The following is a 22,165-nucleotide window of genomic DNA, read 5'->3' as shown; positions in this document are numbered from 1 at the left end:
CATTGACTCAAATTTGGTCTTGACTATCATGGAGTGTATAATTTAAGATCTTTTGATTGATTAACATAAATAGAAAATATTTTAATACCATAAGATCAGTACAGATAAAATATGAGATTCTACAGGGTGACAAAATGATGTCCAACTTTTGATCAGGAAGGCTCCAAGGAGAAAATGGTGCCTTGGGCAAAGATGGGCAGGTTAGGAATGGGTAGGTAGGTAAGATGTTCAGAATAAAGGACATTTCAGCCCTGAGTAACACCAACCACAAAGAAAAACACACAGAAGATTTGAGTTACAATACAGTATATAGTCATACTAAAGAGGAGAAATAGGACATGACGTCAGGAAAAAAGGTTTGGTGAGGCTGGGAGAGCTGTTAAGAAGTCAGCCGGCATCTCTTAGCCACTCTCCATGTGAGAACTTGGCCTCAGTTGTACAAAAGAAACTGTATGATGTGTGAGACTATCCTAACGTCCAACAGACAATCAACAGGGTATCATCAGAATCAGTGTTATTCAATAGAAAAGTCATCCTTGTAGGCAAAATGTACCAATAACAGCAATTTCAATGAAAATTTAAGAGACTTGTTTATTTGTGTGTGAAAATCTTGATCAAATTTTCTGATTAATATATCACCGGTTTTGATAATAAATCTTATACAAGTTTCATTTGGAATAGTTCTTGTACTGAGTTGTCAAAAACTAAGAATTTGTGTCTGAATCCACACTTCTTTTAATCGCTGAGGAAGATTACTTTCTAATCTTATCCACTCGAGTTTTTGGAATCACCAATGTATCTCTGTTATTACTTTGATTCTGCTCTCTAAGTCGCAACCAGCAGATACTCAGAGAGCTAGAGAGGCAGTGATTAAATTTATATCAGATAGGGTAAAATGACAAACTAAAAATGAAACTCAGGAATAAAAGCAACCGAAATACTGGTGAACTAAAACAGTGGACCACAATAGGGTCTTTTTCTTCCACCGACAGAGAGAGTAAACTCTCAAGGAATGACAATAGTAATATATTATCAGTTTTACATGAAAATTTCATGTAAAGCTTTCAAAAAAAAGAAATTTTTTACTTTATAATGTTCCAAAAGAGTAAAGATCCCCCTCTAAAAGAAGAAATAATCAGACCCAAACACTTGGCTCCCTTTCATCCAAGAGGAAGACCAGAATGGGTATCGTTATATTGCCGAGGTCCCAGGAACACACTGCACAGCTCTCAGTTGCTAAAACAGGATAAAGCAGAGGTGTCAGACTCTTTTCCATGGAAGTTTTGCTGACAACGGCAGCTTATCAGGATCTCCCTTCTCTGGTCTACAACACTTTATTTTACTAGGCACCATCCTGTACCTCACATACCTCACATATGGTTCTATGCCCCCAAGAGATACACTGCAAATAAAGAGAAAATGTCAAGTACTCCATTACATTATCTGTGAAACCTAGCCTAGAATAGAAAATGAAAGTTTGAAGTAACAAGCAATGCTTTTATGTTAGGAAGTGAAGGCTACCACTATTTTACTCAGAACAATGCCAGAAGTACCCAGGCTTATCTGTAAACCACATCATCAGAGTCATATGAGCACCTCCGTGGCATTAGAACCGCATCACTCCTTGGGAAATGCGTAGGTAAATGGGTTGAATGGAGCACCCCGGAACCAACCAACAAGGCAGAACATCCCTGGACAAGGGAGCACCCAGCTTGCAATCTTGAGTGGCCACTTGCCACAAACTTCATCACTCAACGGTCTGGAAGATTGTGAAGCCCAGTTGCCAAGGGACCCAAGGTTCCTTTGCTATGGGGACTTGCCATTGCAAAGGAAAGAGTGCATTTCCAAATGACCATATCAGCACAGCCCGTGGCTATGGCTTTCAGAGCCCAAGAGAAGTTATTTTGAGAAGAAAAGACAGCAGTTCATGCAGTAGTGGCAACATTAGAAATGATCTCTCTGGTGCACTTTTTCTCCGTGTTCACATTTGTAGTACTGGATTGCCCCCAGCTGGTATGAGGAGAATATTCCGTGGCTTTATTTTATTTCTCCCTTTTTTTTTTTTTCAAGAAAGTTAGATAGTCTACATCAATGTTCGATGAAAAACAATGGTAAGTGATTCATCTTCACATGTTTAAACTTAAACGTTTATACCTGGCTGGTTTTGGACATTTGTCAAAGTTAAGTCACTAAAGCTTAATAGAGAGGTTTATTATAACGGCTATTGAGTCACTGCAGACTCCTAAAGGACAGAACACAGTTCTCCGATTCTTCTGTACTTTTTGCCTAGATAGGGGACACTCTGTCCACATCTCTCTTCTTTCCTTTCTGCCTTCCTGCCTTCTTTCCCCCCATTAGCACAAGTACCACATACGTGAGTATCTCTCCAGAGTTATCTCCAATTCACTGGCATCAAAAACCACAGCTTATCCCAAAGGCACTTCTCTCTTTTTCTTATCCTGCCACATTAGGACAATATAGAACTGTGCATTAAAACGACCATGACCTAGCACCTGACTTACAGGGAATGGAGGGACCAGCATACATGTGTGGATGCTGCCCTTTGATATGTCTCTTCATAGTGACAGGGCATGGAATATCACCAATCAATTCTAGGAGCAGCTGGATCCTTAATCTGTAATCTTTGCAGGGTCAGATACAGAGTTTGAGAGCCTGCTGCCAATGAAGGACTCTTTCCCAAGAAAAAGGGCACACAGAATTTTATATCCGATTTCAGAGAGTACACAAACTCCTGAAGTCCATGGTGGACTTTTAGGTCCCAATTACCTTTCTTTCATCTTAATTTTTTAATGTCTTATTTTAGCAAATAAAACTCCTTTGGCCATTGCAAGCATTCAGAAAATATCTGTTGCATTTAATTGATCTGTCTTCCTAGCATTGTGAATGGCCAATGCAGAATTACTAAATGATAGAAGATATTTCCCCACCATGCAATAAATCAACTCAAAAAATGGTTAGATTACTTGAGGATCAACCAACTTCTCATTCCACTTCCTCTTTCCCTGAAACCTCTGTATTAATAACCTTTAGGTTTCATCTTCATGGTACCATTATCCCTGGGGATCCTAATCCAAGGATTGTCCTGAAAACCCAGATCAGAGGTTTCATAAATAATAAGGCAGCAAGTAAATTCCCAAATTATAGCCTCCAAATCCACCCCCCCCCCCCCCCCACACACACACACACTTATTGTTTCTGACTTTGAGCTGGAGCTGGGAATCCATTAGATCTTCAGTAAAGAAGAGGGTCAATGGCAAAGAAGAGCGAGGCCCCTGGACCAACTGGCTGCGTATGGGGCATTCAGCCCCACTCCAACCCACACAACACACACAGTCAAGTATGCAAAGGAGAGGAAAGCAGAGTCGAGAATCTCTAGGGTAGCTGGCTCCTTAGCTGCAACCTGAAAGCGGCCAACTGATTCCACAGAGAAATCATAGTCTCTCTCCATGAAACACTAGGCTTCCCCTGGGGGCTCAAGGATTTGTCACAGGCTCCACTCACATCTTGCCTCCCAGGAGCCAAATCTTGAGGCTTTGGAGGCAGGTAGACCGTGACCTGTAATACCCCATCTAATTGTGCTACCCAGTCTTCAGAGGAGAGAAATCCCAGCTGAGCCCTCCAGGCAATCAGTCTGAAAGTCCTAAAAATACAGCCATGAATTACCCTGGATGTCTTATTTCTATAGAGTACATTTTAGCAGGAACATTCCTTTTGGGCTGTAATTCTGAACTTGTTCCACATTTCTAACAGCCCTGCTGGAAAATCTCTCTTCTAATCACTAGGCTGTGCTTTTGGTGACACTGTCACTTTCCAAGTACTCACAATTCAAAATCACTTCTTATCTCCAGCAGCTCCCAAGCCGAAAGAAGATTTTTAACCGCCCGGGTCTCCCGTAGCTCAAAGATTTTCTTTCCAATTTTGTGCCTTTGCCAGGTTTTTATAAAATGATTTTGGCCTGTCCTCCCCACCCCTTTTGTCATTTCCCCTCTCACCCTGCTGCCTGTTTTCTAAAACTCAGGTTAAAAAGACATTAAACAACAGGGTTAATGAGGGAGGGAGGCCAAACGACTCCTGGGCACTGTCCATCCCTATCCTACTAGTTCATCTTTACTCTGTCTTAATGAGCCTGCTGATTTTGTCACCTTTGGGGTCAAGGTGAGCCCAGGAGCTTCAGAAGGTGGCAATTATTATAAATCCTTCCGTGACTCTCAGTGGAAAGGGAGGGCATCCACTGAAGTTCAATCATAAACCTCAACAACACAGTCAATGGAGTCTCTGCTTCAAACAAACACAACGCCTGCCACAACACCTGCGTTGAACACCTACATTACGGTAGGTCTGATTCTTGAGCTGATTCTTGGCGTGGCCAAAAAGAGAGCAAGAATTCCTCAGCTTAGGTAGCTCACATGATAGCAGGGGAACATGGGCAATTACACGTGCTGATTTCAAAGAGTGAGAAGGCTCACGCATGAAAAGGAGCTGGGACAAATACAACTTGAGAAAAAGTTTAAGTGTACTCTCTGAACAAAGGTAGTCAATCAAGGATCTGAATTTTAAGAAAAAGCCAGGCCCTAGCCGGTTTGGCTCAGCGGATAGAGAGTCAGCCTGCGAACTGAAGGGTCCCGGCTTCTAGTCTGGTCAAGGGCACATGCCCGGGTTGCGGGCTTGATCCCCAGTGGGGGGCATGCAGGAGGCAGCCGATCGATGATTCTCTCTCATCATTGATGTTTCTGTTTCTCTTTCTCCCTTCCTCTCTGAAATCAATAAAATAAATTTTAAAAAATAAGGAAAAAAGAAAAAGGCCAGACTAGGAAAAGGGCAGTTTGAGAAAAATAATGATGAATTAACAGTCTGAGACATGAATGAGCATGGTAAGTTAATGGTAGGAGAACAGGTAATTTCCTCCCCACTATGGTTTCTGTGTAAGGAAGGAAGGGGAGAGAGGCCTAGGACCAGGCAGGAGAAGTAGCCAGAGGCCAGATCATAATGGGACCTTGGAGGGAATACTTGCTAAGAGAAAGTATTTGCAGTTCATTCTACCTAAATTAGTCATAGAAGGTTTAAGTAAAAGAGAGACATGATCTGAATGTTTCAAGCTCAAGTTGATCCCACTTACATAAAAATGTAGGAAAGAAAACCCTACCATAAAAGGAGAGAGGTTAGTGGCTGTCTAGGGCCAGAGGTGTGGATAGTGATTGCAAAGTGGAACAAATGAATTTGGGGAGGTTATGAAAATGTTCTATCTTGATGTGGTAATGGTTACATGGGTATATAATTTGTCAAGATTCATCAAAGTACACTCTTAGAAAGGTACTTTTTATGTATGTATGTTTTAACTCAATAAAGTTGGATTAAACACACACACACACTCACACAGGAGACTGCCAAGTAGAGACAGGAGGAGCAGTTAGGAGCCTGTCACTGTAGGGGGAGTAGAAATCATGATGGCTTCTCTGAGGATGGTCTCAGCATTTAGATTTTGGGGGCAGAGCAATAGGACTTCCTAACATTGAGATGGGGTGGAGCAGGGAACACCTTGCCAAGTGCTTTGTGGAAGAGCCAATTCTAATGGTTCATTTATGACACCAGAGGACCCAGGGAAGCCTCTTCATATGATATGGCTAATTCTCTCATGGGCATTTAATCTCCAACATGCATGAAAGGAGAGAGGACCACATTAAGGCGATGGTGCAGGCCATGCGCCTTGGGCAAAATATCAGGGTGCTCCAACTTGCCATAGTTAAACAGGGAAGGTGGCCCTGTTTTTCAAAATGCTGCTGAACTATGCCTCGCATAGAGAAAATATTCAGTAATAACTGGCCCGTTTACTTACTGTCACTGGCTTTGTGCACTCTGTAACAAGTGGCTCCCCACTCCCTCTGTAAGTTGCCAGTTATCAGGATAGAAGCTGAGTGGGAGGCTGAATTGCAGCCCACTTTCCTGATGCACAGTGACAACGTGATATCCTCTGCAACTAATAAGGTCACCCTATGGCTGCTGGCATCTTCTCGAGTAGGAGGCGACCTGCCTACAGCCACAGGAGATGAACCTGCAAAGTGACTGTTCCGACTTCATGGGGCACAGAAAGCAAGCTGAGTGTGGATATCGCTAAAGTCAGAATTGTATGATGACTGTGAATACTGATTCATAATTTCTTTCTCTCTCTCTCCTTCTCCCTCTCTCTCTCTCCAAGCTCTTACTAAAACTAAGAGGTCTTTCCTCCAGCTTAACATACTAGTCTCTCTTTTTTTGTGAATATAAATACAACTTCTGGATTGTTTTAAAGACATTAGCATTTGATTATACTTTGTTTTGAAAATAATCTCTTCTTCCCCTCCTTCTTCATGCACTCAGTATCCATTCCTGGGTGAGGTATGGGGGCAGGCACCAGCATCACTGAGGGGAGTGAAATGTAACCCTATAATCTTTCATTTATTAGTCTAGTCCCTTTCAAGTAGACCTCACACTCTGTGGAGGCAACACCCATTTTTGATCCCTCTCTCAGACCCCAACATATAATCAAATTATAAATAAGTTCATGCTCATCTATTTATTCCCCAAATGTTAGATAATTAAGAGAGAGCCATACTTCAAAGTGGGAGTCAGCAAACATTCTTTAAATATTTTTAAAATAATAAATATATTAGGCTTGGTGGACCATAAAGTCCTGATATGACTACTCAATTCAGCCACTGTAGCACACAGGCAATATATACATGAATAAGAATAAAAATTTATTTTAAAAAACAAGTGGTGGGCCATATTTGCCTCACAGACCATTGTTTGCCACGACCAACTTTATATAATGCAGCATAAGTGAATGGAACATATCATAAAGAGTTCCAATTAAAATTCACATCAGTAGTTCTTACCCTTATTTGAGGCATAAACTCCTCTGAAAATATGAATAAGCATCTCCTCTAGAAAATGCGACTACAAAATTTTGCATTCAGTTCATCTATTCTACAGCAGAATGTATGTGTCATTTGATCTGTAACAAGTTATTCGTAGGAAATTAAAGGTGTATCCCCCCACCACAGTGGAAGCTATCAGATTCTCCCTTAAACTACAATGTGAGCTCCTCATCAGAATCCGGGGCACAACTGAACATCCTTGGAAGTGAGTAAGAAACTTTCTGCTTTTCTCTGATCTCTTTGTTCCATCTCAAAAGGCAGTCCAGTGACTCTTCTACATGCTGCCTTCCTGCCTGTCCCTGTCCCCTTTGGTTCTGCAACTAAGCAAGGAACCCTGGAATCACCTCCCTCTGTTTGTTAACACCTATTCCCAGCCCCCACTGACTGGGACATTCTGCCCCAATATGAAGACTCACCAGTAAGCAGTGCACAGGGTCCCCCCTTAAATCCGTGTCCGGCGCCTGCAGCAAATGCCAGTCTCTGCCTTTGTTATAGGTGATGAACGTCTTCACTTGGTTGTCAATCTTCTTGTTAGCCAAGAACATCCCCTTTATCCCTGCTACCTGGGAAAAATGGACATGGCTGAAAAATACATCGGTTTGAGAAGGGATGTCTTTGTTTACTTAGAAGAACAGAGGCAGACTGTTTAATTCAGCAGTGAGCACTTGTCTTGGAGGGAAGAAGGGGTGAGGATGGTAGAAGGAGGGGGTGATGATTAAGTATAATGACTCCCTGGACAGTGAGGCAGAAAGCAACAGACCTGAGCCCCTATGGCAGTGATGGCGAACCTATGACACGCGTGTCAGAGGTGACACGCGAACTCATTTTTTTGGTTGATTTTTCTTTGTTAAATGGCATGTAAATATATAAAATAAATATCAAAAATATAAGTCTTTGTTTAACTATGGTTGCAAATATCAACAAATTTCTATATGTGACACGGCACCAGAATTAAGTTAGGGTTTTTCAAAATGCTGACATGCCGAGCTCAAAAGGTTCGCCATCACTGCCCTATGGTATGGGGGGCCTAATTCAACTGTGATAGAGAATTTTTACGGCCCCTAAGGTAGGTTGGTAGTAGCTTGCCGTTGCCTAGAGATAAACTCTGGTGCTTTCAGTTTTGCTATTCAATAAATGATAAATAAATAGAGGCTATTTTATTTTATGTTACCCTCAGCACCCACAGTCTTAAATATGTTATTTCATTTAAATCTTGTAACAGTTCTCTTGGGTAATTATCTCCTATTCTATGTTACACATGGGGAAACTGAGGCTTATCCAGGTTAAGTGACTTGCCCAAGGTCACACATTCAAAGGAAACACTGGGTACACAGGCTAGTAAGTGGCTGGGATTTCAACCCACAACGCTATGTCTTCACAGCCCGTGCTCTTAAGAACTATCTAAATCATGGTGCTCTCTAGAGCTGTGGGCGATTAAAAGAGGTCAGTGAAAGCTAATGATCCAATTACTATTTTTTCCCTGTAAGAGATTGCTCCACTAAGCCACCAAAATACACTGAGCAAAAGATAACTGCTCTTAAATTTAAAGAAGTAATAATCCCCCTAAATTGTTGACTAATCCCTCCTCCATGCCCATAATACTATTCTTCCCACTATAAATAGTCCTTATTAATTAGCTGGCTCTGAAAATATGCCTTCTCTGTTCTATAAGTTATGAAAGAGGTAACAATTGGTAAGTTGCCCAAACTGTGCTCTAACAAATCATGAAGGATGCATTATATCTTTGGGTGTTTTTGTGTTTATTAAACACATTCATGCATATCTTGCTCTGCTTGGAATTATGACAACCCAGGAAAACTGGAGGGCAGTGAGGAAAGGGTCTGAGATATGTTAAATCGTGCATTCCAACGCTATGCATAGGTGACCTCACTTAACTCTCACATGATACAGTTATCATTACTCACATTTTGAGGATGAGGAAACAAACTGAGATTAACTGGCTTTCTGTTGCACAGACAGGGATGAAGTGAATAAGCTCACGGGCATATCTGAGCCCATTTCATTTAACTCGGGCCCTTTATATTATCTTATAAAGGTTTTAGGCAGGCAAGTACAACAGCATTGATCCTTGCCATGCACCAAGAAGTATGCTCAGTACTTTATATATAAAAAACCTTCGATGTTCACTGCAAACCTGCCACCACAGCTATTATACCCATTCTATGGATGGGGAAACTGAGGTGTAAACAAAAATCAATTGTTTAAGATAACAGAGCTGGGGTTCACTCACGCCCGAATTTTCTGACTTCCACTGATCTTCCAACAACTACAGCTCTGAATTTGTCTGTTCAAAGAGGCTGGGTTTCAATCAATAGAGGAGCCAGGGCTTGCCTTTGCTTTTGACGCATTCAAACCTCATTAGTTTGTACCTGCTGATCTGGCATCTGGGGTAATGTAGAGTTGGGCCAACTTCATACACTTTTGGAAGACAAGTGTGTTAAGCAAGTAAATCATAGAAACGAGTGCCTGGTAGGAATGCTTTGAACTACTTAGGGCAGCAAGCCTCACTGGGGGCAATCAGCAGCAGCGGGAGCAGTTGAGCAGTTTCTTGATCCTCCACAGTGTGGGAGGCCTGCATTCCAGGAGCACTGACCTCCCAACAATGGCATGTGAATTACAAATTGCATTTAGTTATTCACTCACTATACCAGCCCCTGGAGGGTGACTCACCAGGGAAACCCACATTGGTTTTGCATATGTTCCGGAGGCTGCTACATATTTCACTACAGCTAAACTGCCAGTTCTTTAAAAATTAAATTTCACATATCAGAATTTTCACAAAGTCGCACTGGTCTGCCCTCCTCAGCGAAACCCATACATGAGAAATGGCACTGTCTTACCCATCAGAGACGCTAGGAGGTGACCATAGGCACGGAGGGGATAGAAATATTGCCCCTCCCAGGAGTTTCATTGCCCTTTCCCCTTCCTGCACTGCTCCTCCTCTTTTGGTCCGAGCAGGGCTCTGTACATTTAGCAGCTGGTTCATTTGCTTAGCAGAAGTGGTGACTTTATTGGCCCCCAACTGCTTGGCATTATCAAAGGCCATTGAGCTGAGAGCTGCGCTTTGTAACTCATCTCTGGCAGCTTGGCCTTCAGGTTTATCTTGAGGAATAAAAACCTGGCAAAGCGCAGGGAGTGTGTGACAAGAGGGGATTGAGCTGGAGAGGGCCTGCTTATCTCCCTCCTGCGGCCAGGGCATTGCTCCATGGAAGTCCCGTTCGAGGTGTGTTTTTATTGTTTGCTTCTTTGGACTTGTCTGCAAGTCCTGGTTTTGTTTTTAATGTAACAGGTAATAAGAATTCCGCATTGGAAGCTATAACCACAATAACAGCACCCCAGGTTTAATAAGCACTTATGAAATGTTAGGCATTCCATGCAAGGCTTTGCAAGCATGAGCATCCATCTGCCCATGCATTCTAAGTGGTGGAGTCAATGTTATCCTCATTTTACAGAGGAGAAAACCAACGTTCAGATGTGGCCAATCACTTGTCTGAAGTCATCCCCTAGGGAACCTTAGAACTGGACTCCGAGTCAGTCTAACTCTAGAACCCATACGCTTCTGTACTATTTCCTCCAACTTCTCTCTCAACCCAGAGCATTCAGAGGGAAATACCACCTATGGATATCACACTTACAGGAAGCTGCGTTTTATTCATTCCGTAGTACATTTACTCAATAGTTGCTCAGTAAATATTTTGAGCTTCTATTTATCATGCATTCTTATAAGTACTGGGGTCATAGTACCCAGGGTGTCTAAACAATTATATATTCATTCAAGAGACCTTTTTTGAGAGTTATAATATGCCAGGCTTGGATTTCTTGGGTGTTTTAATGGAAGAACCCAGTTATCCCCTTTTACTTTTCATAGTTACCAACATGGGGTCCTTTCCGGTCCCAATCTTTCATATGTTGCATGTGGAGGCTAAGTTGGGAAGATTCTTGCACAAAAGCTTTTGCTCTTTTCCGCCTCTGATGCTCAGCTACTTCCTCCCACCCTCTCTGACTCTGACTGAAATTACAAATCCAAAGGGTCAACATGTGAAGAAAATGAAAAAGATGAATCAAAACCTGTGACAAGAAAAAGAACATATTCATGACCTTGATTTCTTTGGTCTTTGAGGATAGGATATGTTTCCGTTCTGAAGAGAAGATCCAGGAGAGACATAGTCAGCGGGAACAGGAGTGCCTCTGCCACCCGAGATCCCATGGCCAAAAAAATCTAAATGTTCTTTCCTCCCCCGGTGCCTTGATCAGACAACACTCCCCTCCCAGGGAGACAATCACCTTCAATAATTAGATGGCACGTTCCATGTCCTGTAATAAATATTTCCTGGATGGGAAAGCCTTTTTCTTTCCCACCTCCTGTGCTGGATTGTATGAGGCAGTCTTTCCCTAAGAAATCAGGGTATTAGCTCCATGCCCATAACTATGGAGCTTTCTCTTTGAAAGAGAGGACACTCATAACGTGGAGAAAACCCCATGTGCTTAACAAAACACACACGGTGTCTGTCATGGTAGCCAGTGTGGCTCACTCATGTGCGCACGCATTCTGGGCATTCTGAATTTGCTGGCCAGGTGGCTTGACTGCCAACACAAACCTTTCCGCTTGGCTGGGTGGACTGTCATTGCCCATTAAGCCAAAGTGCTCTTCATCATCATTAATTAATATTCCCTTCCCCGAGGAGGAAGGATCTTGTCTAAAGCTGTCAGACTCCCTCTCATCATCCACACCAGATGAACACACTAGGAACCACACGCTGCAGACACGCTCGTCACAGCTCTCTTGCTCTGGTCACCACCAGGCACGCTGTCTTCTGTTAGCCGCCCACATGGTGCCACGGGAATGCTGTGCTCTTCATGAATGACAGGATTTTAAGACACTTGTTTCTAGGCTTCTTTTACACAAACACATCACTGGACAGCACTGGGGGCCACATTATAACACTGTGAATTTAGCTACAGTTGCAGGCTCTGGACTTGGTTCAGAAGGTAGTGAGCACGTCTGGAGCAATCAGCTGCTCATTCTGTGTATGTTGGCTTTCCCCCAAACCATTTCCTTTTTCCAGTCTAATTTCTTCTACTGCTAAGTCCAATACTAGTCATCCTGCCCTTCAATGTCCTTCTATCTTACAGCTTTTACTTGGACACAATCAAATACAATCCCAAACACTGATGTTTCCAGAGACACAAAATAGTTTATAGGTAAGAGTTTGCATACTCTAGGCTTCAGATCCTAAATCCACCACTTACTATCTTTGTAATCTTGCAGAAATTATTGTACTCTCTCTGCCTGCATTTATGTGTGAAATGGGAGGAATTATATTCCCTAATATATGAATTGAATGAAATATTCACTAATGTTTTTTACATAGTGCTTGATACATAATGGCATCCAAAATATTAGTTATTATTATTATTATTATTATTATGCTCTTTCATTAACAAAAATCAGTTTCTAGTACTCTTGCTGTGTAGCCAATGGCTCATGTTTATTGATTCTCTTGAATGGGGTCCATGTTCAATTGAATAACTCATACTGAGGGAAATGTCTGGTGTTTCCATAACTAAACTATATAATCTACCCCCGCAACACTTTGTTCCCAACATTTCCCCTTCTCCTATCTCGTCACATACACATGTTCTAGTGTAGAGAGAATTACATTTGTCCAATGTGTGTGGGAATAGAATGATTAATTCCTTCTGCATTTCCCAAAAAGACTCATCAACAATACGTATCCTTGATACACAGACTCGTCATACACCTACACATTATAGTTTCCCTCTGCTAAACTAGCTTAAAGAGCATACAAATACAGGGCTCGCAGGTAATTGACAGGCATGCAAAGAACACAGACCAAAAGTCACCACAGTTACCCCCAATGGTGAGCAGACATGTACTAGTATTCTCTATCACCCATCACCTCCTATGCTGCTCATCTCTGCTTCTTTTTGAATCAGCTACGGATTTTCTTACTTTTCATTTATCTCTAAGTGCTCATCATTCACTGTAATTCTCCTGGGGAATTCATGCTGGTTGGTTCTCAGCTTCCTGCTAGCCAGAACAATCACATTGAAGGAACATTGGTGCCAGGTTCTGTGTCAGCCAATATCCCTTCTAGCTAGGTAATCAGAAGATCTGGCACTGCCATTCTGATCACATCCATTTCAATTCAAGTTGCAGTGAACTGTCAGGCTAATAAAAGAAAGACTCTTCTTCCCAGCCCCAGGATGCAGAGCACCTTTACATAATGCAGTCACACCACTGCTCACAGTGACACTAATAAGAGCCCGCAGATCCTCTACAGATAGTCAGCAGAGAGACACAAGGGGAAACACAAGGAATTAGCAAAGAATGGTTGCCATGGCCAGAGGTCAACCAGTTTCTTCTTCTCATTCTGTACCCGTGTTAGTGATGTTTACATTCAGAAAACCACTTGAGCAAACAGTTTAAAATAACAGGACATTGCAAAGTCATTCCTGTCCAAACCTGTCATCTCTTCTATCATCAAGGGGCCAATTAAAATGGTGTCTATTTTTGCAGAAACAAAATTTATGCAGAGAAATTTTTCCACGTTGAGTTGAGAAGAGGGGAGGAGATAATCAGAAAGGGAAGAACTCATCCCCTGGTCATAATCAAATACAATCCCAAATACTGATGCTTCAGAAAATGTTTTTGTGGTTTGTTGTTGGGTGTTTTTTTGGGGGGGGAGAGGGGAGAGCCAGGATAGAGACAAGATCAGGGAATCAAGCTGCTTTGACTTCTGACCAGCAGATACCACACATGGAGCAAGATCTTTCCATTGCAAGTGCTGGATCAAAGCAAGACAACACATGGCATTTTAACGCAACACCCTTAAAGTTTAAATGTTTATAAGACATTTACAAATGAGGAAAGAAATATAGCAATTTACACTTGTTTATAAGGAGACAACTCGTTGGTGTTAAAGAATGTCATATGGCCATGCTAATTGCAATATGGGAGAAGTAGAGATCTGAAATAGTGGAAATGTGTTAGACATTTAAACAATGTGGGCAGATTTAAAAAAAAATAGGACATCATACTGGGGCTTAAACTTATTGGAACATAATATTAATTATGCTATCTATAATTTGTTGAATATTTTAGGCACTGTTCACAGTACTTCAAGAAGATTAACTTGTTTAATCCTCAGAGAAACCCTGTCAAGTAGGCACCCTGTTTATCTCCATATTTTCAGTAAGGAAAGTGAGTATCAGAAGTTACTGGATATGTGTCAAGAATACATATCTGTGGTATAGCTAGGATTTAAACCCAGAAAACCTGACTCCAACATTCATACTCTAAGTCACAATTTTATCCAACAGTCATTTGAAACTAAATCACCAGAAAATGTAAATGTTTTCCCAAATACATGTTTAGTTTGAGGCTGAGATTTATGATACTATATTTATCTGGGACATGAGCAGAAAAGGAAGTGGAAGAAACTTGTGAATATATTATAAAAAAAGTTTGCAGAGTGTTTTTCTAAAGATATACACACACTACACTCAATGCTCGTCTACCACAATTTCCATGACAAATCCCCAGGCTCTGAATTGGGCATATAGTGTGTTATCATGCCTTTATACATACAGAGAAGTTTAACTACTAGGAGAAAATCCCTAAGAACTCCTAGAGGAGAAAGAGTATAGATAGCATTCAGAAAATTAAAATGATAAATTTGAATTTCTTCAGAGACATTGGTTTATATCTTTGACATACTTGATACGAATTTCTTCTTATAAAACCCCTTGACCTTCAGAGCTTACACTCAGCCAAACAATAGCATCATTGTGACTGCTTATATTTGAATCGGTTTTAGAATATTTTTCACATAGAATATAGGCATATGATTAAACGTCCCACATTCTGAATGTGTTTTTAAATGGGTCATTATAAGCCATTATAAATCATTCATAGCACAAGATAAGACTGACAAATGGCTAAAATCCATCCCAAAATAGCAGCTTGCTTTCTACCTAACTGTGCCTTAAATGGCAATTAGAACATTGGTGTTTGCCATAAAAGCTAACGGATCCAACATATAGCATTTTATTTTCAATCTTGGTCATTTTAAGAAACAAAGGGCCAAAGTTCCCTTAAGGAAGCCTGGGGAACTCTGCTCTGCCCCCCTCCATCCGTCATTTAGGAAAGAAAGATCTATTACTCTTATCTCACTCACTGTTCCTCTGAGAGGCAGGCAGTCAGCCAGTGGGGGTTATCTAGTTGGAAAGGTGTTCAAGTCCAAGGGAGAGTCTTCTGATGCAATGCAAAGGTGTCTCCTCCCTTATTTTCCTCAGACAGAGATAAGGGACCACTGTTCCCTTTGTTCTATATCAGCGGTTCTCAACCTGTGGGTCACGACCCCTTTGGGGGTCGAACAACCCTTTCACAGGGGTCGCCTAAGACCATCGGAAAACACATATATAATTACATATTGTTTTTGTTATTAATCACTATGCTTTAATTATGTTCAATTTGTAACAATGAAATTGGGGGTCACCACAACATGAGGAACTGTATTAAAGGGTCGTGGTATTAGGAAGGTTGAGAACCACTGCTCTACATCCTGATACTCTGCTGGCCTCTCAAGACTATTTTCAAATTGCACACTCTGTGAATCTTGTTGAAATCCTTCTTTTAAAATATATATATTTTTATTGATTTCAGAGAGGAAGGGAGAGGGAGAGAGAGAGAGGAGAGAGAGAGAGAGAGAGAGACATCAATGATGACAGAGAATCATCAATAGACTGCCTCCTGCATGCCCCCTACTGGGGATTGAGCCCACAACCCAGGCATGTGCCCTGACCAGGAATCGGTTGTATGTGGCCTCCTGGTTCATGAGGTGACATACAACCACTGACATACAACAGCATCCAGGCTCTTGTTCAAACCCTGTAATTGCTTTACTGCTTCCCCTGATGCTCTCCAAGTCCTCTGGGGCTTCCTGGCCTGTGAACTTGGTGAACAAAAGATCCTTCCCAGAGCTGTTCTGTGGGTTGCATTACAAATGTTCTGCAACTCACTCCCTCTCCCAAATTGAATGAGGCCACATAATTTGCTCATATCAAAATGATGAAGGAAACAGCCAGTTGGGCCTTCATCAGCCAGTGCAGGCACTGGAGTGGCTCAGGACCACACATGCCTTGTGACATACCTCATAGAGGTCGATCATGACATTGCCCTCGGGGCCTCTGCTGCTCTGGACATTCTCCAAGGCCAAGGTGAAATAGACACCCCTGGTGTCTGAGATGTAGAGGTTGTAGGTGTCATTTTGGTTCCATTCTTGGACCGCTGCAAACACTTGATTCTCATCTGTGCTGATGACGTGCATGTCCTAAATAAAACACAGGAAAGTGAAGAAGAATTTTATAAATAAATCTGACATGCATCCAAACAGCGTGGAATCTAATGAGGAATACCGAAATAGGCACTTCGGCAACTATAAGGGAAGGCAGAGATTTTCCTTTCACGTATTTGTGATGTCATAATTAATTAGTTAAGTGTTATTCATGTATTTCCTTTCTCTTGTATGGGGTTAGGCAGCAGTGTTATGATAAAATAGCACAGAAAGATGCTTGGTAGCTCAGTTATGATTTAATTCTCATTAGATAATTGAAGAATGCTTTCTCAAATATGTATGACTTTGGAGAATCAGTCATTCTGATATATTTGCCAACCACAGCATGGTTCATGCTCAGAAGGATTATATGGGGTTTATTCCTTCATAAAAATCTGGAGGAACAGAGAGAAACCTGACAAGCTCTGCATATTCCAGTGTGGTCCATGGACCAGTACGGGCATCACCTGCAAGTGTGTTAGACACACAGAACTTCGAGTTTGACCTATTGAATCAAAAATCTGCATTTTAATAAGATCCATGGGTGATTAATATGCACAATAAAATTTGAGAAGCACTGCCCAAAGGCTCAGCAACCCCCAGAAGCCCTTGAGGAATAATGTTCACCTGAGAAAACAAAGCACTAATATTCATGTTAATGCGTGTTCAAGGACTTAGCTGCTTATCTAAACCTTTACTCTGAGTTGAGCAGGAAACCTTAAGTAAAGGGAAAAAAAAGAGAGAGACTGCATAGTTGATGATGTTTTCATACCCTGGTAGTCCTGGAAGATAAAAAGAAGGCAAAAGTAATGTGGGGGCAGTGAGCAGTTGTCCCTGGGGTGGGAATTTCAATCCCTTCTTCCCCTATTCTGAACTCCAGAGAAGTGGATGTTCAGAGAAAAGCAGACACAGACCAAGGCTTGCTGTCTCCCTTAGGAGATATCTGTCCATGTGCTGTTTGCCCGAGGTGGTAGACATTGATATAACTTTCAAAAACCAAAAATCAAAACAACAAAATTATACATAAGCACAAAGAACAACAAGGAAAGATTCTTGGCTTTTGTTTAGCTTAGTACTCAAGTTTTCCCAGATGAACCTTCCTCTACCCTTGAAAAGCTTTAGGAGATCTGTCAATCTTCCTTGGTCAAAATTCGAGTACAGCAAAATTCTACTTACCTTCTAACCTGATTTTCTCCTTGTAATATATATCTCTGTTCTCTCAATCAATCAACCAATCATTCAACCAATCAGCAATTCAGCTCTGACTGTGCTTTAGACATAGAGGAACAAGTGACTCCCTCTTTTTCAGCCTTGATCAGAGTGAAATCAAATGAGTCCAGAAGGAAGAAGTCTTTATCTATAGGGCTTTGCATTCCTCAGGCCTAGAGTTTGGTTAAGCTTTTGTAGAATTAACCCAGAGTTGGAAGGCCAAAATAAATCCTTCCCATTGAATCAATGTAATCAACAACACAAACTAAATTTTGGAATAAAAGTGGGCCATTGCATGTATCTATCCAATGTCTCTTTATATTTCTTCTGATAATTGTATCTCAATCTCCTTTGAAAAACATCCTCATCCCTCACAGACAAATTCCTTCTTAACCCAGTGTCCGTTGTTTTCTATCACCCTCAGCACCAGAAGTGGGTTGGTAGGTCCAGCATTCAGAATATCTAATTTCCCTGATGATAGCAACTTGTTCAGTGTTGAATATATGACCTATGCAAAATCAATAACACATGAATCTGGAATGAAGCTGGGACTATTAGAGTGGGGGGAAAGCATCTCTTACTATTGGTTTGTAAATAGTAAGAATTTTCTAAAGTCTGGATCTGATGAAGACATATTTTTTGAGGTAGAAGATGAAGTCAATCCTGAAGAAAACAGTCTAGAAAGGTAGAGAAGAGAGGTCAAATTCTGTGACGTTCTTTGTCTTTGAATGTGGACAACTTAAAAGCCTGCCCCTCCTATAAAGTTTTGGGTTCAAGAGGACAATAGAGCAAAATTATTTTAAAAAAATGGATTCTGAAATAAACTGTTTGAGTCCAAGTCTGGGCTCTGTAACTTAACTATGAACTGAACTCTGTGCCTCAGGAGTTCTCATGGGCCTTCCATGGACCTGGGTGGGGTGTGGGGGAGGGAATTACATCAGCTAGGGAGTTCAAAGCACTGAACATCTGCTCCACCTGCCAGTAATTTTCAGATAAGCACGCCTTTACATCCCCTTTGTTTAAGAAAGGTCCATGTGGCCTTCCTGTTCACAGCCAACGCTAGGGTGCTCACTAACATACTCTACAAAAATTGGTTCACCCAAGGGTTTTGTTCCTTTCCAATGGAGGGAATTAGCTGTGGAAATTATGCCAGGGCCAGTCAACCATGGAGAGCAAAACCTTCTATGGCTCCCCATTTCCTATAGGATAAAGACCAGAAGCCATACCCTGGTATTTAGAATCCTCAAATAACTACTCCCAATCCAAGTTCCCTTCCATGTCAGCGGGATACACTGTCATCTCTCCATTCAAGTTAAGGTACATTGGCAATAGCCTGGCCCCTACAAAACTCATTCCTGTGCCTTTGGAGTCAAAGTGAAACTCTGAAGTCTGGGTCACAAGAGAAATCTCATTAAATAATTCCAGGGGCTACAGTACATCCTCTATACTATGCCACACACTTGAACCTTTAGTTTTTGGATGTTGAACTGAAAACATAGACACATAAAGTGTTTCTGTCACTAAGAATACTAGTCATATAATCACAGCAGATAATAATAGCAGATTAAAGTGGCCACTTCTGGATAAGGACCAAGATGAGGTGTCTTTCTCTCCATATAATCTAATTACATACACTGAACAATTTAAGAAATATATGTTTTTATTGACTTCAGAGAGAGGAAGGGAAAGGAAGAGAGATAGAGAGAAACATCAATGTGAGAGAGAAACATAGACTGATTGCCTCGTGTACACACCCTGACTAGGGAACGAACCCACAACCTAGGTATATGTACTGACCGGAATTTGAACAGGTGACCTTTCAGTGCATGGGGTGGTGCTCAACCAACTGAACCGCACTGGCCAGAACCTTTGAATTTTTTTTTAAATGATGTTGGCCTTAAATATTTTAATTGGAAGATCTGACATATTTAAATGACATCTTCATTATTTCTTCTTACCTACATCCACCTCCTCTATCAGGAAAACATGCTCTTTCGCTCTTTCTCCCAGGTAGCATGTTATGCTGAATGCTTTTCCTGAGCCACAGAATTACAGACCTAGAAGTGATCCTTGAGATCTTCTACTACAGTCTTTCCCAAAGTCTGTTCCGTAGGAAAGTAGCATTGTTAGATTTTTAATAGATTAAAAAATGGGTCCTTTGGTAAAATGGTTTGATTTATGCTGAATTACTAGTATATAAGTTTCTTGTTAACAAGATGTCCTAGACCCAGAGCCTTCAACATACCAGCTAGCTACTGTTACTCTCTAGTCAAGGAACAAAGAATAGATTTTCTTTCTTTTTTTTTTAAATGTATTTGGTCACAGAATCAAATTTTCATGAATCATCTCTAAGGACATTTTATTCTGAGCATCACATGTGAGAACATATGGTCGTGAGTCCAAACTCCTTGTTTTAAAAAATGTAAGAAAGAACACAAACAAAAACAGGGAAAGAGAAATTGGTAAACCAGCCAGGTTTCAAAGCAGGGTAGTGGCAGATGTAGGTCTGGAATTCTGTTCTGCTGTGAATCGAACAGCCTTTGCACAACCCAGACCCCAGTTCGCATCGATCTTCGACCACACAGACAACTAGATCCATACTAATAATAATATTACCTTGCTTTTATAGAGTATCTGTCCTCCGAAAGGCTCAGAGCACTTTCATATGTATTGCCTCATTTATCTCACTTGAGTAGCTCAGAATGAGCTCCAAGTAAGTTAAGGGAAGGAAACTGTCGCTGTCTCTCCCTGTCTGGTGAGACTCATGCTCTTCATGGTGACAGCGATATTAGACTCTCCCCCTCCCCCTCTCTGGTCATCTTTACCATTATATTAAACCTGCGTGTGTGTGTTTTTGACACAGCCCTGACGCAATGGCAGTGGATGATCATTTGAGCACAAAAGTGCTGGTTTGTCTCAATTGCTTTGGGGGACACGAAGCTTTGTTCATTTCCAGCCACAGCAGCCCCGGCTTTGATAGAGGGCCGTGAAATATTCGCACCTTCACTGCGGATCACTCCACCAAGCGGGCTCTTTGAAGGGGTAATGGGACTCATTGCCTTAAATAGTACACACCCACTTGGACCAAAGAATACATTCATTTGCTATATGGGGACGAGCTAAATGAATCACTACCCTCAAATGAATCACTACCCTCTACCCTCAGAGCTCAGGCCAGGCTGAGTAATGGGACAGGCTCATGTGGGAGAACAGGGGGAGGAGATAGAGAGCCGATTCAGATGTAAAGTCAAACTTGTCCTTCTAGATTGGTGACATGCCACCGGGGCAACTGCCACTAATGATCTGCGTGATGGCTCTGAACGAGAAATGCAAGGAGTATGTTTCCTCCCATTCTCCAATAGGTGCAAGGATGTTTCTTTGACTTTAAACTACCATTTCTGGGGTTCCTCAGGTCAATGGGAATATTTTTCATGGTATCCTCACCTGATCAAAATTGGGGGGCTGGTGAGATACTACTATCTTCCAATAATAGAATATATTGATTTATCCCAAGAAAAGAAAGGTATAATACAAAGAATGCTAGTTTGGGAGTCTGGAGACTTAAGCTCTAGCCTCAATGCTGCTTCAAATAGAATTCCGTTTGGCTGAGACTTATTCCACTTAAAAAAAATGTATTTCTAACAGTGAGCATGAGATGAGTGACTTGAATCTGCTATTTACTAATTTCATCTCAATTCCCTCATGCATTTTGAACAAGAGTATCTCATTGCATTGAGTATAATTCTCCTCTTTAAAGGTGTTAAATCTTGTAAGCCAAATGCATTAGTTGCTGGTCAATCAAAGACACAGCAATTGATTTTCATGCTCAAGAGACAGGAAAATCAGGTCTGTTGGACTTAGTGAGGTACCATGTTCACCTCCTTCAAGGGCCTTTCTAGGAGATTAGCAAGGGCAATTTTAAGAACACTTGCCCTAACTGGTTTGGCTCAGTGGATAGAGTGTTGGCCTGCGGACTGAAAGGTCCCAGCTTCGATTCCAGCCAAGAGCATGTACCTTGGTTGCAAGCATATCCCCAGTTGGGGTGTGCAGGAGGCAGCTGATTGATGTTTCTCTCTCATCGATGTTTCTAACTCTCTATCCCTCTCCCTTCCTCTCTGTGAAAAATCAATAAAATATATTTTTTTTTTAAAAAAAAAAAGAACACTCAGTTTCCCTTTACATACTGACTTTACCCAATTCTCATCTAGGCACACCCCAAAGCTGTAAGCTCTTGTCTCTTTGGTGACAATTTTAAGCCAAATCAAGAGCAAGGAGGATTTAAATGTACACAGGTAGAGACGTATAGTTAGTTCTGGGCAATTACCGCTGTCATGAATCTCTTAGCAGCTGAACATAATAACTACTAACATGAATATAGTTCTTGGCAGTTAATAGCGCAATTTAATGTGTATTATTATCTCTAATGGGCTGAGGTTTACAGCTCACCTTTCACGATGCTAGGGGTAAGGACAGAGTGATGGCCAGAAGGGAGAATTCTGCCTGGAGAAGCCAGAGCAACTAGCTACCATTGGCTCTCCCACAAGAGGAGCTCTGCGATGCCCTTGTGCTATATCCGTCACCTGATTTCCTGGGCAGCACACTGGTGTTAGGTCAGACAAGCATACTACAAAGTTATGGATT

General features: G+C 41.5%; 1 protein-coding gene across 6 annotated transcripts in view; it reads right to left on the bottom strand.

Annotated features, from left to right (window-relative positions):
- The window catches only part of SORCS1 (sortilin related VPS10 domain containing receptor 1), a 455,367-nt gene that overhangs the window by 90,195 nt on the left and 343,007 nt on the right, over window positions 1-22,165 (bottom strand). For all 6 annotated transcript variants that reach the window (XM_070432324.1, XM_070432327.1, XM_070432328.1 and 3 more), the window contains exons 9-10: window positions 16,133-16,312; window positions 7,352-7,498 (exon numbers count right to left, since the gene is read on the bottom strand). In XM_070432324.1, coding sequence (XP_070288425.1) covers window positions 7,352-7,498; window positions 16,133-16,312 — 327 coding nt within the window. The remainder of the gene's footprint in view (window positions 1-7,351; window positions 7,499-16,132; window positions 16,313-22,165) is intronic.

Source organism: Myotis yumanensis, unplaced genomic scaffold, assembly GCF_028538775.1.
Source record: "Myotis yumanensis isolate MYYU_CA2020_CCGP unplaced genomic scaffold, mMyoYum1.0.hap1 SCAF_13, whole genome shotgun sequence".
NCBI classification, from domain to species: domain Eukaryota; kingdom Metazoa; phylum Chordata; class Mammalia; order Chiroptera; family Vespertilionidae; genus Myotis; species Myotis yumanensis.
This window is presented reverse-complemented; position numbering and strand designations above follow the sequence as displayed.